This window comes from Sminthopsis crassicaudata, chromosome 3 (genome assembly GCF_048593235.1).
Source record: "Sminthopsis crassicaudata isolate SCR6 chromosome 3, ASM4859323v1, whole genome shotgun sequence".
Taxonomy (NCBI): Eukaryota; Metazoa; Chordata; class Mammalia; order Dasyuromorphia; family Dasyuridae; genus Sminthopsis; species Sminthopsis crassicaudata.
In genome coordinates this window covers 630401765-630420412 of record NC_133619.1, presented here as the reverse complement: position 1 = coordinate 630420412, position 18648 = coordinate 630401765, and the positions used below count along the sequence as shown (strand labels likewise).

At 41.3% G+C, this 18648-nt stretch overlaps 1 protein-coding gene across 1 annotated transcript in view; it reads right to left on the bottom strand.

Annotated features, from left to right (window-relative positions):
- MEGF6 (multiple EGF like domains 6) overlaps window positions 1-18648 on the bottom strand; it is a 376924-nt gene that overhangs the window by 318062 nt on the left and 40214 nt on the right. The window contains 1 exon segment of the mRNA XM_074306481.1: window positions 6033-6142. Coding sequence (XP_074162582.1) covers window positions 6033-6142 — 110 coding nt within the window.

Below are 18648 nucleotides of genomic sequence, written 5' to 3'. Positions count from 1 at the left end.
ATCCCTTCCACAAGTTACCTTTTGGATGGAAAGGTCCTCTCTCATCCTTCTGAGAAATGAGAACCAAAAAGAAAAGAAGGAGCTTAAAAATCCATTTTTCTGGTAGGAGCCCAAACAAGGGATGAAAGAGCAGGTCCTCCCGCCCCGGACAAGCTGGGCCGCAGGTATTTCTCACCAGCCACAGGGGTCAAGGATCACCAGCGTCAGGTTACGAAGAGACCCAAATATCTTTGACTCTCCCCAAGAGGAAGTGCCAGTCGGCAATCTCTGGGTTAGGGTCACCATCCCCTTTGTGCACGGCCCTGTCACAGCGATAATCCGCCCCTTTTTGTGTCACATCTCCTAATTCTAATTAAAAAATGAGCTGAGCCATCAATTCCTAACCATGAAATTAGCCAGAATTGGAAGGCCTCCATCCAGCTGGGCTGGTCATTTCTTCCAGGGAGTAGAAGCGTAGCTTGGTAAAAACTGAGCAAATAATTTCCAGGCTTCTCGTTATCTCTCTGCCCTGCTCAAGCTCACTTTACATAATGTGGAGTAATTAATTTCACGGGCAAGCCTACCACTCAATTGGCTCAGCAGGGGAACAGTCCCATTGACATATGTGCTGATTCCTTGAATGTGGCAGGAGGATGGTATCATCTTCCCCAGACCCTGCATCTATTCCCCACTGAGCCTCCACTCTTCTCCATGAAAGCAGGGGAAAGGGACCTCAAACAACAACCCTAAGGTTCCACTTCTACCTATCAGAAGAAGAAATGGAGTCCATTTAACCTTCTAAGAACCATGCTGTAATCTATTACATTATAATTGTATTATTATAATCTAATTATAGAATAATGTAATATAATGATAATGTAATTATTATTTATATTTGTAATTGTATTTATAGAATTTATTTAGATTTATAATTGTATCATTATAAATATTGTATAATAATTACATTATTATTATTTATGTTTGTAATTGTATTGATAGAATTTATTTAGGTTAATAATTGTATCATTATAAATATTGTATAGTAATTACATTATTATTATTTATATTTGTAATTGTATTGACAGAATTTATTTAGGTTTATAATTGTATCATTATAAATATTGTATAATAATTACATTATTATTATTATTTATATTTGTAATTGTATTGATACAATTTATTTAGATTTATAATTGTATCATCATAAATATCGTATAATAATTACATTATTATTATTTATATTTGTAATTGTATTGATACAATTTATTTAGATTTATAATTGTATTATTATAAATATCATATAATAATTACATTATTATTATTTATATTTGTAATTGTATTGATACAATTTATTTAGATTTATAATTGTATCATCATAAATATCGTATAATAATTACATTATTATTATTTATATTTGTAATTGTATTGATACAATTTATTTAGATTTATAATTGTATTATTATAAATATCATATAATAATTACATTATTATTATTTATATTTGTAATTGTATTGATACAATTTATTTAGATTTATAATTGTATCATCATAAATATCGTATAATAATTACATTATTATTATTTATATTTGTAATTGTATTGATAGAATTTATTTAGATTTATAATTGTATCATCATAAATATCGTATAATAATTACATTATTATTATTTATATTTGTAATTGTATTGATAGAATTTATTTAGATTTATAATTGTATCATCATATATATCATATAATAATTACATTATTATTATTTATATTTTAATTGTATTGATACAATTTATTTAGATTTATAATTGTATCATTGTAAATATTGTATAATTACATTATTATTATTTATATTTGTAATTGTATTGATAGAATTTATTTAGATTTATAATTGTATTATTATAAATATTATATAATAAATACATTATTAAAATTTTCACATTATATGAAATAGGCAGAAAATCAATCACAGGATCATAGATTTACAGCTGGGCCTTAGAAATCATTAAGTCCAACTGTAGCCTTTCTGCAGTGAGGAACCCCACAATGACTAAGGGGTTTGACCAGGGTCACACAGGTTTTAAATGGCAAGATGCGAAGCCAGATTTCCTAGAGCCCTATGGACTACACCAGGTTGATCATCCTCATTTGACACATAAAAAAATTAAAGACACATGGACCCCAAACTCGTAGTTATCACAGAATCTCAGAGATGAAAGACAGCTTGAAAGACTTCTCTTTTTTACATGTACCCAAAAGCATCCCTGGCAAGTGGTCATTTGGCTCTACCTGAGGCTGCATGCAGCGATGGCTCTTTGGGTGATGGATACATTTAGAAATAAAGGCAATAGGAAAATAAAAGATATTTTTAAATGTTTAAAAGTAGCTTCAAAGCTTAAAGCTACAAGTGGATCTTCGAGGCCATCTCACCCAAACCTCTCAACTTACAGATAAATAAACTGAGGCTCAGGGATTACTCATCCATCACAGAAGTAATAAGGAACAGAGCCAAGTCTTTTATCTCCAAAATCAACATTCTTTCCATTGGACAACCCAGAGGAGATCTGGCTATTCAGGTTGTAGCAGCCAGCTCGATACAAGTCAAGAATACAAGATGGCGGCCAAGAAAGCCCATGGAATCTTAGGCTGCAAAAGGAGAGAGATGATAGGACGTCCATCTTCTGCCCCAGGAGGATAACAGCCATGTGCAGTTCCAGATACTAGATTTTAAGAACTAGAGAATATTCAGAGATGGGAAGACCACAGTGAATTAATGGAGGATGGTTAGCTAGGAGAAAACACTGGAAGGACCTGAAGGTTATTTTTAAGCATATAAAGGGCTACCTTGTGGAGGAGGGATTAGCTGTGGGCTGCTTGGCCCCAGAGGCCAGGAGGAGCGAGGGGCAGAGGGAGGTTTGCTATCAGGAAGAACTCCCTAACAACCAGGGTGTCCAAAGTGGAAGGAGAATTCCTCAGTCTCAGCTTATCCAATCATTGGCCAAGCCTCATTCACTCTTCCTTCACAATATCTCATTTTCTCTCCTCATCCTTCACCTGGATTGCAGCCCTGACCTCCTAATTGGGCTGGAGTCTTTCCCCTTTGTAATCCATTCTCCACAAAGGGCCCAAAATGACACTCCAAAGATACAGATCTGACTCCGTCGTTCCCTTACTCAATGAACTCTGATCGTTTTCTGTTACCTTGAAGATTTTTTTTAACTTGTATTTGACATTTAATGCCCCAATAACCAAGTCTAACCTTTCTTTCCAGCTGATTTAATTCCCTTTCTTGACTGCTAAATTCTATCTAGAGCGTTTTGTTTGCCTTTCCTCGCATGCAACATTTCATCTCGGTGTATTTGCAAATATGCCAATTTTCCCCCATGTGTGGAATACCCCCTCCTCACCTCTGCCTCTTGGAAAACTTAGCTTCTTTCCAATCACACCTCCTCCATGTGGCCTTCTCTGATACCTCCCCTCAAAAAGCCCCTCAGATTTATTTTGCATGTGCATTAGAGTGCAAATGTTGTCTCACTAATAAAATGTCAGTCCTTCTGGTTCTTACTTGGACTAAATTTAGGATACGGACATAAGTCCCTGGAATGAGTCACATCAAGGCCAGTATGTTCTCTTCCCAATGTTTTTTTTTTATTTATTGTATATTGTTAATCACACAATTTAAATAAAAGTATGTTTTTAAATATAAAAAATAATAGAATATTAGCTCCTTGAAAGCAAGAATTGTTTCTCTTTTATCTTTGATTAGTATAGCACCTGGTACACAGCAGACACATTATAAATGCTTACTGATTACATCAATAGGATGTTTAGGAAGAAGTCTAATAATCACTGGCCGGAATATTCCAGAACAAACAAAAATTAATCTAGAAGGCCTCTGGGGTCCTTGCTAGTAGTGAGATTGTTTTAAATCCAGTATCAGCCACAGGATGAAAATTCCTGGAGATCATGGAGAAAGAAATCCTGAAGGAGGACCAGGTGGAAACAACAGATCCCCGTGGCTCGGGAATCATGTCTGTACAGCTTTATCTGCCATTTACAGGTGAGCGATTAACTCATCCATCCACTGATGGTAAAATTTAAGTCCTCAATTATAATGCTTACCTGGAAATAATGGGCATATGCCCGGAGAACTTGAAGGGAAATGGGAAGAAGAGGAGATATGCAAAATGTTTTGGTACTCTTCCAAAGAAAACCTCAAATTATAACTCTGTGCTCACGTTTCCTGCATCCATCCCAATCCATAACCAAAGAGAGTTACATTAATTAGAAATTATAATGCATTTCGTGGCCTCCTGACTGTTCTTAGCAGACACTGAGTCCTCCCATTGGATGATCCCAGACCAGGAATGCGCTTCCTCCTTATCGCTACCTCCTGCCTTCCCTGCCTCCCTCCAGCTTCTCCAGGAAGCTTTTCCCAATCTTTCTTGAGCCTGGTATCTTTCTTTTCTCAATTATATTATTTTACTGATTATTGATAATAATACTTGTCTGTTTATTGCCCTTCCCCTGAGAGGCAAGGACTGTCTTTACTCCTCTTTTTGTCCCCAGTGGTTAGCACAGAGCCTGGAAATTTTTTTCTTAGGTCATTTCAGTCTTATTGCAACTCTTCATGATACTAGAGTAGTTTGCCATTTCCTTCTTCAGCTTACTTTACTGATAAGGAAACTGAGGCAAACAGTGAAATGACTTGCCTGGAGTCCCACAGCTAGAAAGTGTCTGAGGCTGGATTTGAACTCAGGAAGATGAATCTTCCTGACTCCTGGCCCATTGCTCTATGTAATGAATGAAGTTGCCTCTTCCTCTAACAATGTAGGACTCAGAAAAATATCCTTTCCTAAGGAAACAACTAGGTGACACAGTGAATAGTGTGCTGGCCTGGAGTCAAGAAGGTCTGACTTCACATACTCATTACTAAAAGAGTAAAAAAAAAAGTCACAAATCCCTATTTGCCTCAGTTTACTCAACTAGAAAGTAGGGAACACTCACTTGTAAAGTTCAAATGGCATAATATTTGTAAAATGCTCCATAGAGTGCTTGGCACATAGTAGGCATTTAATACTTGCTTCTTTCTTTCCTTAATAAGTGCTTAATGTATACTTTTTTTTTCCTTTCTCTGTTCCTTCCTGAGGTCACACAGATCCTAAACAGTAGAGCTAGGATTTGAACACAGAGTCTCCACTTCAAATCCAGAATTCTTTATCACTCCACTGCATTGCTTTATGGGAAATCCATGTCTGAGGATCTTCGTCCCTCTGAAAAATTTAGCCCCATAAAATCAAGGGAGGACCTTTAGAATATTTTTCTTCACTCTTTATGGGAGGCTGCTGCCTCCCAAATTCAAAGGGGAGTTAATTGCACCATCCTATGCTAGGCTCAAGTGTTACTTGGGCAAACTAGGAAGCCAAATGCAAGAACCAACTGGAGATGTGGGTCCCGGGTGCGAGACCAAGGCAGGGATCTGCTCTTCTGCCCAAGTTTGCCAGCTGCAAACTGTCACAACAGGTTGCTCAGCTCAGGGAGGCCAGAGCCCCAGTGCCATCTGAAAGACGTGAAGAAAACGAGGGAAAACAGGAGCGAGCGTGTTGGCCAAGATGGAATCCCGTCGGCAGAGCCCCCGCCATTCACAGCCAACAAGTCATGTTCTACATGGTGACAGCTCTGATCTGAGCCCAGCTTACTCTTTCCACAGCCCTTGCCAGGGACGGGCGTTTGGGGAATTTATGGGTTTTTTTCTTTTACTCCTGTGTTTTATTATTTTATTTTTAATAGTTTTTGGCAAACCAAGTCAGCGAGTGAACAGACCCTGGAAATCTTTTCATGTTGGAGTGAGGAAGTTCCATAAAGCCCAGGGTAAAAAAAAAATCTGACTGTGTCTGGAGAAGCTGGGGAGAATGTTTTCCCCCCATTAGAAACTCTTTTATGAGATGGAGATTTATAGTGTCTGCTGCAGCTGCAAGGTGGAGGGGATGTGGGCCATAATGAAGCGTGAGGGAAAGGGTAATATGAGCCATATCACAGGGCAGGAGGCAGGGGCCAGGGGACTTACGGTAGAGGCAGCCCTCGTCGTTACTGAGCTGGTACCATCCTGGGCAACACTTATAGACGGTCTGGTACTCCATGTTGTATACCTGCCGATAGTCTGTGTAATAAGTAGTCCTGAAAAAAAAGAAGAAGAAGAAGCAGGGGGGGAGTTAATGAAAGAGGGAGAAGAGAAATATGACCTTGTCTTAGACAGCTGCATTCAAAGGGGCAAGAGAATGGAAAAACTCCTCTGATAAAGCAGAAAGACCCAACTTTGAATTTTGCCTCAGATACTTACTAGATGTGAGACCCTGAGCAAGTCCCTTAACCTATTCAGACCTCAGTTTCCTCATCTGTAAAAAGAAGGAACGGACTCCATGGCTCCAAGACCCTTTCTGGGTCTGAGTCTCTCAGAAGTCCCGGCTCTGCCCTTTTCTCCTCCTGTGTGAACTTGGCCAAGACTTTCTATGTCCTGCCCCTAGCATCATAAGAGGGTAGATTTAAAGCTAGGAGGTTGTTTAGAACTCATCTCATTTAAGGCTTTTTTGTTGAGCACCTTGAGGCCCAGATTGATTAAGGGACTTGCCCAAGATTTGAACTCCAAATCCAGTACTCTTCCCATAAGGAGCCAAGTCGCATCCATCCCCAGCTCCAAGGTCCTAAAGGATCCTGAGCATCATTATAATTTAAGGCTTTTGTTTTATTGTTGAGCACCTCAAGGGCCAGATTGATTAAGGGACTTGCCCAGGATTTGACAGAGTCAGGATTTGACAGATCTCTTGAACTCCATAAGGAGCAGGTTGCAGTCATCCCCAGCTCCAAGGTCCTAGACGATCCCTGAGCATCATTAGAACTTTTGTATCCTACCCTGAAATCTGTCTTATAATTTCTTATTTACTGGACGTGGGGTCTGCTCCCCGGTGTTTGAGGTTTGGTTGCTGACTTTCTGCTCATCGGTTTTATCAAAAGGCCAGTGGCTTGTGGGTACTCTCTGCCCTGCTCTATCCATTCCAAAGGTCTGCTCCGTCCACTCTCCCATTCTATTTTGTTATTGCTGGGCCAGAGGGCCTCTGGAAGCTCCAAATCTACGGTCCTCTGCTCCCAGAACCCGCCACCTCAGGAGTGGGACAAAGAAGACGTGAGGTTTGGGAGACCCACGAAAGTTAGCCGTGCCACAAAGACCCGCAGCAGTTCCAGCCTCCCGGATGGAAGGAGTCCCCAGCTCTCGGTCATGGCTGCCTCTAAGTCTGATTACTCACTCCGATTTAAAAGCCCCCATGGATGGCAGCTAAACCTACCTCATCCTCACTGGGCAGCCTCCACTCTAGAACTAACCACCGGGGGGTTAATTAAGACAGGCTTTTTGAACAGAATTACCCAAGTTCTTTGTTGAAGCTAGACATCTGCAGGTTTGCAGGGGGATAAAGAAGGCCAATGTTATGGCCTTTGGGGGGCTCACAATTTATCTGGGGAGACGAGACTAATGCATATGAAACAGCGTGAGAAATAATATAAGCAACCACTAAACGCAAGAGCCCAGACAATGGATGGATTAGATGAGTAGCATGAAGGCAGTGCTGGGCTGGCCCAGTTCACTTCCAAGCAGAGTGACCCTGGGCCACTGACCTCACTTTTCTGGGTCTCAGGGCCCCTTCCATGACTGACATTCCATGTTCTTAGGATCCTCCCATATCTGACATTCCATGTTCTAGGGTCATTCCCATGTCTAATATTCCATATTCTAAGGACCCTTCCTTGTCTGACATTCCATGTTCTTAGGCTCCTCCCATATCTGACATTCCATGTTCTAGAGTCACTCCCATGACTCACATTTCATGTTCTAAGGTGCTTCCCACACATTCTGTATTCTAAGGGCCTTCCCAATTCTTTCATTCCATGTTCTAAGGATTCTCTCACACCTGACATTCTATGTCCTAAGGTCCCTCCCAGCTCTAACATTCCCTGTTCTAAGGTCCCTCCCAGCTCTAACATTCCCTGTTCTAAGGTCCCTCCCAGCTCTAATGTTCCCTGTTCTAAGGGCTCCTCCCAGCTCTAATGTTCCCTGTTCTAAGGGCTCCTCCCATATCTGACATTCCATGTTCTAGAGTCACTCCCATGACTAATATTTCATGTTCTAAGGTTCTTCCCACACATTCTGTATTCTAAGGGCCTTCCCACTTCTTATATTCTCTACTCAAAGATCTCCTCCAGCTCAGATATTCTCCACTCTAAGGACCCTTTAGGATTTAAAGTTCTAGGATTCTATGACTCCCAAGTGTGGTCAAAGTTCGCAAAGTGAGAAGACCAATGTAGTTTGTCAGAGAAGAACTCAGAGAAAGAGTCTGATGCAAGAGGAGAAGCAATGGTTGGACCCCAAAGAACATTCCCTCCGAGGCCTGGAAGTGCAGAATGGCTCTCTCTGTGTCTAGGACAAGGAAGGAGCCCTTCAATCTGGAGACAGAGGGATGGGCTAAATCACCGTTCCTGCCAACGATTCCCACCCTTGTGACTTCCAAGGGTTAAACTCCAGGCCGGCTTCGGTACTACTTCTCCTTCCACACTTTCCATTCTTGTCGTAGGCAGGCGGGGGACCTCGAGCTTGGAAAGTCAAAAGCCTCAGAGGCAAGGTCATGTTACTCTTGGTCACTGTTATTAGTTAAGATTTGCTTTGCCCCATTTGGTAAATCCCAGTTATTCCTACACTCCCCTCCCTACTCCTCGTCTCCACACCTCCTTCCATCAGCTCTCCATCCCCAGAAAACATTTCCATCATAAACCTCTTCTCTGAGGTTTCCACACTCCTGCTCTGAGGAGCCATGAGTTCAAGGAACTACTTCCCCTCTCATTAAATCTGCAAAGCCAGGATGTGACAAGAGTCAGGAGACCTTGGAAGATGGAGAAGAAGGGGATGAGAGAGAAGTGAGGGGCCGGGGCTGGCTGGAAATAAAATCTTCAGAAAATCACCATCTGTTTCTATCTCTTTTCTCATATTCTCACATCCTCAGTAAGGAGAGCACCCAGGCAACCTCAACTATGTTGTAAGGACGGAAGGCTCAGAGGAAAGAAGGATTAGGGAGGCCTTCCCTGCAGTGGAGTGGAGGAGGAAGCAAGCTCCCCTGAACAGCACTGAGATATCAACAAGGGTTGCAAAGGCAGCTTCAATGCATTACCCCCTGGAAACTCTGCCTGGTATCTTGACACGGTGGGCATTTGTTGTTTCAATTACTCTGAGAGAGATCAGCAGTATCATCGGGTATTATTTTCCAGTTTGATGAACATCATCGGATATTATTTTCCAGAATCCCAGATTCTCTGGAGGGAACCTTATCAAGCCCCTGATTCTACAGTTGAGGACATCCGATGTGATGTGTGCTAGGTCACAAGGAGCTAGGATTCTAAGCAAAGGCCTCCCCATCCCAAATCCAATGCTTTGCCCACTGATCTTTGCCCCTGACCTTCCTTAAAGGATTTCCCTATTGTAGGATCCTTTCTCAGATAAGATTCCCAAGACTCTTGGTCCCAAGGATCACTGAATTCATAGGTGAGAAGGTCAAAAGGACTTTGGAGATCATAAAGAAACCAGAAACGTCATCAAGTCCTAAATCTTTCTTGAGCAAGAAAGGGGGACCCAGGGAAAGGAAATGCCTTAACTGAATTCACACTGGTCTGAAATAGCAAGGGTGGTATTTGAACCCAGGATATTCCATGTCGAATCCAGCATCCTTTCCCCCTGCCAGAATCCCCTCCGAGCAACTGTCCCAGCAGTACTTGGGGACAGCAGACTTTTCCATCAGTGCCCTGTGGTAAACATGAGTGGTAAAGACAACCATGGTGCTATAGGAGAGACAGCAGCCAGCCCACATGAGTATTTGCCCCTGTGCCAAGCAGAGTGGGGGGCGGCACTAGAGATGGAATTTTAGGTGCTCATAAAATCCTACCTGTGGAATATTGGGGGGAAGCTGTTTCACGAGGTTGGCGTTCACCTCAATGAAGTCTGACTTCCTTTGGAATAGTTCCAGACACTTCTGAAACCGAGCCACCCCAGAACTCTGTCCAGGGCTATTTATTCACTTGTAAGGAAGACTTTAGGGGCTGAGTCCTTCTTCCCCAGTGCAAGGGTCTCTGGGAAAGGAACTACTCATTCAGTCAGTTACCTAAAATTGCCAAATGTAATTTCAATTCTTGGGCTAAATTTAGAGCCTCCAAAAACTGGCCCTTAACTACCTGTCCACATTCATTATTCTTCAATCTCCTCCCCACACTATTATGGTCCAACAAGACTGAAGTTTTTATTGCTCAAAACTCCTTCTGCTGTGTCTGCACGCAGAAAGTTACCCATTCAAGAAATGGGCTGTCTTTGAGAATCCCAAGTTTCCATAAAAGCTTATACCAGACACTATCTGAAGCCTTTAATAAGTCCCAACTGTATACCAGCTTCTAAATGACCCTCCAAAACGATCTTATACAGTATTTATTTTGGACATAGCTCCATAGATGAGGTGGGAGAGCTGCATAGAAATCAACCTTGCAGTTAGGAAAACTGCACAAAAGATCTGTCTCTGACAAATAGTAGCTAAGTGACTCTGGGCAAGTCACTTAACCTCTTTTAATTCTCTTATAATAAGCAAGCAGTGCTTAGACAAGTGTTTTCAAATTCAAAAGAAATAGATCCTGAAGCCTTCATATTGACTTAGAAAACCACAAATTAATATTATCTAGGTTGTATTGTATTATTTTATTTATGTATTTTGTTAAGTACTTCCCAATGATTTAAATTGGGACGTTATTAAGGGTTTTATCTCTTTAGACTTTAAGATGAAAGCCATGAAGGCAAGCCTTTAATGGTTTTTATCTCTGGAGCACCAAGTGGCACTAGAGAGCAGGGCAGAAGACTTTTCCTCCAATCCGCTCTTTCACACAGAACTTTCCTCTGATCAGATCAGTTCCCCACTCAACAACTGAGCCTCTTTGTCAGCTGTACCCACCTCCTGTCAAATCTTTTGGCTTTTATATACTTCTCCAGTTCTCAACTTCTTCTACTAATAAGTCTTGGTCTTCTAATCTGATTTAACCTGGCTTCTCACCTTGATCCTTTCCTGAAATGAAGGCCTCTTCTATCTCAAACACAGGTTGATAAATGCAAAATGCACATTCAGTTAGATGTAAACAAATAGTTCATGTGCCATAATCTCATAATATCAAAATAGGTCTTTGATTCAGAAATTTCCCCCCAATAACCTCCAAAGTGATGGCAGTGGTCCTCTTCAAATTAAAAATATCTCCTAAGAAAAAATGCACGAACAAGAAAATGGTATTTACACACATATGTTGTATCTAGGTTATACTGTAACACATGTAAAATGTATGGGATTACCTGTCATCAAGGGGAGGGAGTAGAGGGAGGGAGGGGAAATTTTGGAAAACTGAATACAAGGGATAATGTTATTAAAAAATTACTCATGCATATATACTGTCAAAAAATTATAATTATAAAATTAAAAAAAAATTTAAAAAAAGAAAGAAAAAATGCACAGCGTCCATCAGTCAGTAACTTTTAGTGTGATAAATTGTCCTCTTTTAGGTCCTCTAAGAAATTTTATCTGAGGATCATATCTTAGAGACACAGCAATGACCCAAGCCCAGTCTAGTAAGCAATCAGGGACACTGCCTGACCTTAAATGCTGATCAACTGTTTTGGGGGTGATTGCCCTAATGTGGGATTTAGACAGTGCACATGACAAAGACTTAATAAAACCAGGAAAACGGAATAGTACTAATCCACTTCTGTGTAATGTTGAGGTTTCTTCCCCTAGGAGATGAATATCCATATCCCTCCATTTTTACTCTCACCTATCCAAACCTTTCCCATTCCCATCCTATCTCTTCCATAATCACTACAACATTTCACGATCTCCCAAAATACTTAGAGTCAATATCATAGGTTTCAAATTGAAAACTATCTTGTACTAAACAATTCATATCACTTAGGCAAACATTTATTAAATTTTTTTTGTTTGTTTCAGGCTATGGGTATAGTATTAGTTTTGTTTCTCCATCTCCACCAAAATTAAAGCAACTTGGGAATACGGATCATCTATTATATGTCTCTTGTATCAATTCAATTCAATGGAAATTGGCCGGCTATATTCAACGGTCCTGCTCACACCAATAAATCCATCCCATCCATGCCCATCTTTGGTCTTTTATCATAGCAAGAAGATGAACCCGGACTCTGAAAGGTCATGTCACTGGAATGCAAGTCCTGGCCAATTCTATTGAGCTAGAAATGTAAAACCAGAGAAACTGAGGCAAGATCCAGATTGGTTTTTAATCTTTTAATGTGGAGAGTTTGGGCTAGCCAACCAGATGGGACTCATGTCCAAATCATTCCTGCCCCAAGGAACTGAGGCAGGGAATTTATATAGGGTTTTAACTAAGTACGGTTCGCAAACAGAATACATAATCTGAGCAAATAATCTTATAGAGGAAACAAAGACAGAAAAGGGGGGGGAGGACACTGGGTGGGTCATAATTCCAGGAAAGGATCATAACTTAATCCTTAAAGGATAGGGGTTAAGACAAGAAGGTTGAAACAGTACTATATGATGATCAGTTCTGATGGATGTGGCTCTCTTCATCAATGAGAAGAACCAAACCAGTTCCAATTATTCAGTAATGAAGAGAATTAGCTACACTCGAGAGAGAATTATGGGAAATGAGTGTGGACCACAACACAGCATCTCCACTCTTTCTGTTATTGTTTGCTTGCATTTTTGTTTTCTTCCTCAGGTGCTTTTTAACCTTCTTTCTAAATCCAATCTTTCTTGAGCAACAAGATAGCTGTATAAATATGTATATTGCATTTAACATATTTAACATGTATTGGACTACCTGTCATCTGGGGGAAGAGGTGGAGGGAAGGAGAGGAAAAGTTGGAACAGAAGGTTTGGCAAGGGTCAATACTGAAAAACTATCCATTCATATGTTTTGTAAATAAAAAGCTATAATAAAAATGATTTATGAAAAAAAAATAGATAAGAAGGTTGAGGACGAAAGACAGTGAGGCAAGGGGCAATTCAAATGGAGGGGGAATTATCCGAGATAATGCACTTGGAGTTTATGACACAATGATATGTAAAGATGATTGGAGCTCCAGGGTTTTTCCTGACTCAATTCTTCCGGTCCTAATGGCAAGGAAGTGGGGTGGGCCATAATACTTTTATTCAGGGCATAACAGAAAGATTTTGGGAACAGGATGAGAAATGAACTGTGAATTTGTTATCCAAATGGTTCAAATGACATCTCTGATACTATTTTTGTGATTTTGACTAGTCACTTTACCTCCCTGGGCCTTAGTTTCCTCATTTGAAAAATATGGAGGATGGATCTCTCCCAGTTCTATCTAGGATCCTATTATCTCATCACCATAAGTATAATGGAAAGTTCTTGAGGTCAAGAATTATTTCAGGTTCTTCCTTTGTCTCCCCATCACCTAGCATATATAGCACCAAGCCTATAGTAGGCACTTAATTAATGAAGGATTATTGAGTGAAAAGGGGTGGTAGGAGATTTGGGGATGTTTGCCTAGTAGGAGAAGGGTGGGATAAGTGTTTTGGCATTGGAAGGACTGTCTCAGTGGAGAGATAAACTCTGCTCTGCTGAGTCACAAAAAACAGAACCAGAAGCAAGCAGAGGAGATAGCAAAGGAACAAATTTGGGTTTAAGGTCTGGGAGGAAAAAAGAAAAAACAATAACTTCCCACAATTAAACTTTTCCAAAACAAGATCTGACCCGCAGTAGACAGCAAGTAGAAAAGTCTCTCCTCATTTCTAGTCTTCAAGCAAAAAAAGAAGTACATATATTTAAACATATAATGACTGATGGAATACAAACCCTTTAGGGGACAGACGGTTTCCTTTCTGTCTTTGTATCCTCAGCACCTACCATATTGCCTGGCACATTGTCAGCCCTTAATAAATATTTCTGACTGACTGAAAGGCTGGATGAACATTTCCTGGGTATATTATTTTTTGGATACGAGTTAGATGATGTGACTGTGATGAGATTGTTTAATATGCTACCTCTCAGGGCATACTCATACTCATGAAGTCAAAGAGCTTGAAGTATTGGCAAGGTAGTGTAGACATCAAGTACAGAGCCCAGAACATGCTCGGTGTCCAATCCAAATTTTTTGATGACATAATTCACCTCCCCAAATAGCAAGTTTTACAGAGTGTGTGTGTGTGTGTGTGTGTGTGTGTGTGTGTGTGTGTGTGTGTTTGTAGAGTTTATAGGGTTCTATCTGAAGACAGGAGAAAGAGAGAGAAGGGGAAGGAGAAGAGAAAGAATTGAAAGAGAAAAGGAGGAGAAAGAGAAAAAGAGCAGAGAAGGAGGAAGTCAGAAAGAAACTAAAAGAGTGAAGAGCAGGAGTGAGGAAGGGAAAGAGACAAAAAAAGAGGAGAGAGAAGGAGGGGGAAATGGAAGGGAGGAGGGAAAGAGAGAGAGAGAGACAGAGACAGAGACAGAGAGAGACAGAGACAGAGACAGAGACAGAGAGAGAGACAGAGAGAGAGACAGAGACAGAGACAGAGAGAGAGACAGAGAGAGAGAGACAGAGACAGACAGAGACACAGAGAGAGACACAGAGAGAGAGACAGACAGACAGACAGAGAGACAGAGACAGAGAGACAGAGACAGAGAGAGAGAAAGAGAGAGAGACAAGAGACAGAGACAGAGAGAGAGACAGAGAGAGATGAGAGAGAGAGACAGAGACACAGAGAGAGAGACAGAGACAGAGAGAAAGAGAGAGAGAGAAAGAGAGAGACAGAGAGAGAGAGACAGAGACACAGAGAGAGAGAGACACAGAGACACAGAGAGAGAGAGACAAGAGACAGAGAGAGAGAAAGACGAGAGAGAGAGACAGAGACACAGAGAGAGACAGAGACAGAAAGAGAGACAGAGACAGAGAGGCAGAAACAGAGAAAGAGAAACAGAGAGAGACAGACAGAAGAGAAATGGAGAGACAAATAAGATAGAGACAGAGAGACAGAGAGGGAGAGACAGACACAGAGAGAGACAGACAGACATAGAGAGAGACAGAGACAGAGACAGAGAGAATGAGAATGAATGGTATGACCTCTGCGTGCTACCATTGAAACTCAGGGCACCCCAGGACCAAGGAAGCCTTTTTAAGTGGTAGAAGAGCTATTGTCAGCCTCAATAAACAAAGCACTCCAGTGGTTTCCAGGACAAAGCTGCGGTCCTGTGAGTGATTGCACACGTCCGTCCTTGTCTGTCCAGGACTCTGTTTCCAGAACAGCATGTCTCCAGGTAACAAAACAGCATAACAAGTACACAACCCACCACCCTCCCTTCACTTCCTAAGGAAAGGAAGCCAAGGGGACAGTGGCTTTGGGCTCAGTCAGGGAGTGGCCACCAATGAGACCCATGACTCCCTTTAACAGGCAAGAACCCCAAGCCCCAGGAGGGGATAGGAGAGAAGGGCCACAGTCCCTTCCCAAAGGACAGTGAACCAACAAACAAATAAGTAAATCAATGAGCCACTGGTGAGCCTCTTTCCTGGAAGTGTGTGTGTGCACGCACAGCCATACAAGTGTAAACAGAGAAACTTTAAAAAGTCGTTTTAAAAATACCACTTTGGCAGGACATGAAACCACTCATCCAGAACGCAACTGACACAGCAGCTAAAAACACTTGGCAGAGTTACGAGTATCGGGTCCTTTCCACCGCAAATATTTATCCTCACTTTTCCTGATCGTATGACCAGAGCTACGTGCGACTTTGGAGACCCTCGATGACCATCTCGGCCCACAGAAACATCTTTCTCTGGAGGTCACCCTTGCCTTGACCCATCTCGCCACACGAAGTGCTTTAAAACTGAAGAAGGAACAAATTAGTTCCCCTCCGATCTGAGGAAGCCATCGGACACCTCACATTCACCCCAGCTGGCCGTGCCAGCCCCTAGTCCTTCCACTGAGAGCCAACATCGATGCTTGATCCTCCTGAAGAGGGAAAGCCCCAGATACTTGCTGAGTCTCGCAGCTTTCCCAAGCCAACTTGAGATGTCTGGTTCCAAGACAAGAGGCCAAAGGCAGATGCCAGGAGTGGGAGCCCTGTAGAGAGTCTGCCATCCATCCACAGGCTGGGACCTGCCTTGCCTGGGCCACATATGTTCACACTGTCTGGTTCTTTGAGAGCATGTAAGGATTGGAGCACCAGGAATGTGTTGCAATGAAAAAAAAAAAACACCAAAAAGAAAAGAAAAGAAAAAAAAAAAAGAAAACCTGGGCTTAAAGAGCACTTTTGCAATTCAACCTTACATCAAACCCTTTCCCTACCCACCTGGCAGTCCGATCCACTTTTAGCCAGATCTAATTGTTGGGAGGCTTTTTCCTGACATCAAACATCTGTCTGCCCCATAGCTTTGTCCACTCTTCTTGAGCTTGTCCAAATCTAATCCCTCTTCCAAAGGACAAGGCTCCAAATATCTGAAGACACTCTTCGACGGACGGCTAATTCTGGATTCTGAACACTGAGCTTTCTAGCATTTCACCTTCCTGAGATTCACAGGCTTAGCCATCTAGAGTAGGAACAAACCCTAGAAGTTGCCCAGTCCTATCTCCTCATTAAACGGATGAGCAAACAGGGTCCCAAACACATTCAACCACCTGTCCATGGTCGCACGGCTGATAAATATTAGAACTTAGGCTCTCAATTCTAAACCCAATGTGCCATTTCCTCAAGTGTCTCTGTGGGGCTACCGTCTCCTCAAATCCCTGACTGGTCCCCAGTCTCGTCACCCACATCCAGAAGCCCTCCAGACCACATCATTCCCATCCAGGGCAGAAAGCCAGGTTAAGGAGGAAGGAGATATGAGGCTAAGAAAAAGGGAGTATGTGATTTCTGAGAACATGTGTACATACTAGGCTGGAATCAAGATTAAAAGTATGGCTCATGTGAGCACTAAGGTTTCCAAACACCTCATGTCTTGATCCTTAGAACAGCCCTGTGAGATAGGTGCTGTTCTTAGCCCCATTTTACAGACAGAAAAGCGGAGGTTTGGAGATTTTAGGTGATTTGCCCAGGCTCACACAGAATTTGTGGTTCATCTATGCCCAACTCTTCCTGACCTCATTTGGGGTTTTCTTAGCAAAGATATTGAAGCGGTTTAGCATTTCCTTCTCCAGCTCATTTTAAAGATGAGGAAATTGAGGCAAACAGGGTGAAGTGACTTGGCCAGGGTCACACAGTTAGAATCTGAGGCCAGATCTGAAGTCAAGTCTACCTGACTCCAGGCCTGCTGTTTTATCTACTGTGCCAGTAAGCTGCCCAGGTAAGCTCCTAAAGAAGGGAGAGTGTGAGCATGGAGCAGCAGAAAGAGGTCTGGGGTTGGGGTCAGAAGCACATGCCCAGGTTCCTCAGACACTGGTGCTTCCCATGGACACCAGAGCCCAGCTATGGCTTCCAGCAGGTGCGTTCCTCCACCTCCACTTCAGGACTTATGCTCTGCCTGCCCCCTCCCCCCTTCATGCCCACAATACTCTCCCACTGAACTTCTACCTCTGCACATTCCAGGCTTCCTTTGAGATTCAGCTCCAAGGCTGCAAGAGGCCTCCCCAGGACCCTGAAGCTGCTACGCCTTTCCACATACTCTGTATGCTTATATATGCATGCAAAAATGCCTCTGTGTATGTCTAGGTGTGCATGTATATAGTACATGCATGTATATACCAACAAACAGTGCATATATCACCTGTAGGATGTGTATCATTAGGTATATAAATATGTATTGAATGTATATTTGTGTCTACATATATATGTTTATAGTGTGCATGTGTATATGTATATATACACACAGACACATGCATGCAGGACTGTATGTATGCAAAGATGTGTGTATTGTGTTGTGTATGTGTATATGTACTTTATGTATGTATGTGCATGCATGTGTGCTGGGTGTTTGCATATGTATTGTGTGTGTGTATATATATATATATATATATATATATATATATATATATATATATATATATATATATATATATATATATATATATATATATATATATACACACACATATATATATACACATACATATTTATATCTGTATGTGTTTGCTTTATATATGTATATACACACATGCACATGAATGCAGAACTGTATTATTCAAGTATGTGTGTACTATATCGTGGATGTGTATATGTATGTATACACTGCAGGTATGTGTGTTTGCATATATATTTTGTACATATATACATATCTATATCTGTGTATATGTGTTTTATGTGTATATACACACATGCACAAGCATGAAGAATTGTGTTCATGCAATTATATGTGTATTGCATTGTGGGTACATGTATATGTATACACGGCACGTATGTGTGTTTGTATATGAGTGTAGATGCATTCATGTATATATACATGTATGTGTGTGTTTTGTGTGTGTACACACATGCACAACTGCATTATACAAGTATATGGATATTGTATTGTGTATATTATGTATACATTGCATGCATGTATGTGTGTTTGCATATGTATTGTCTATCTATAGACACACATATCTATATTTGTATCTGTGTGTTTTATATATGTGTATATACATGTACACATGCAT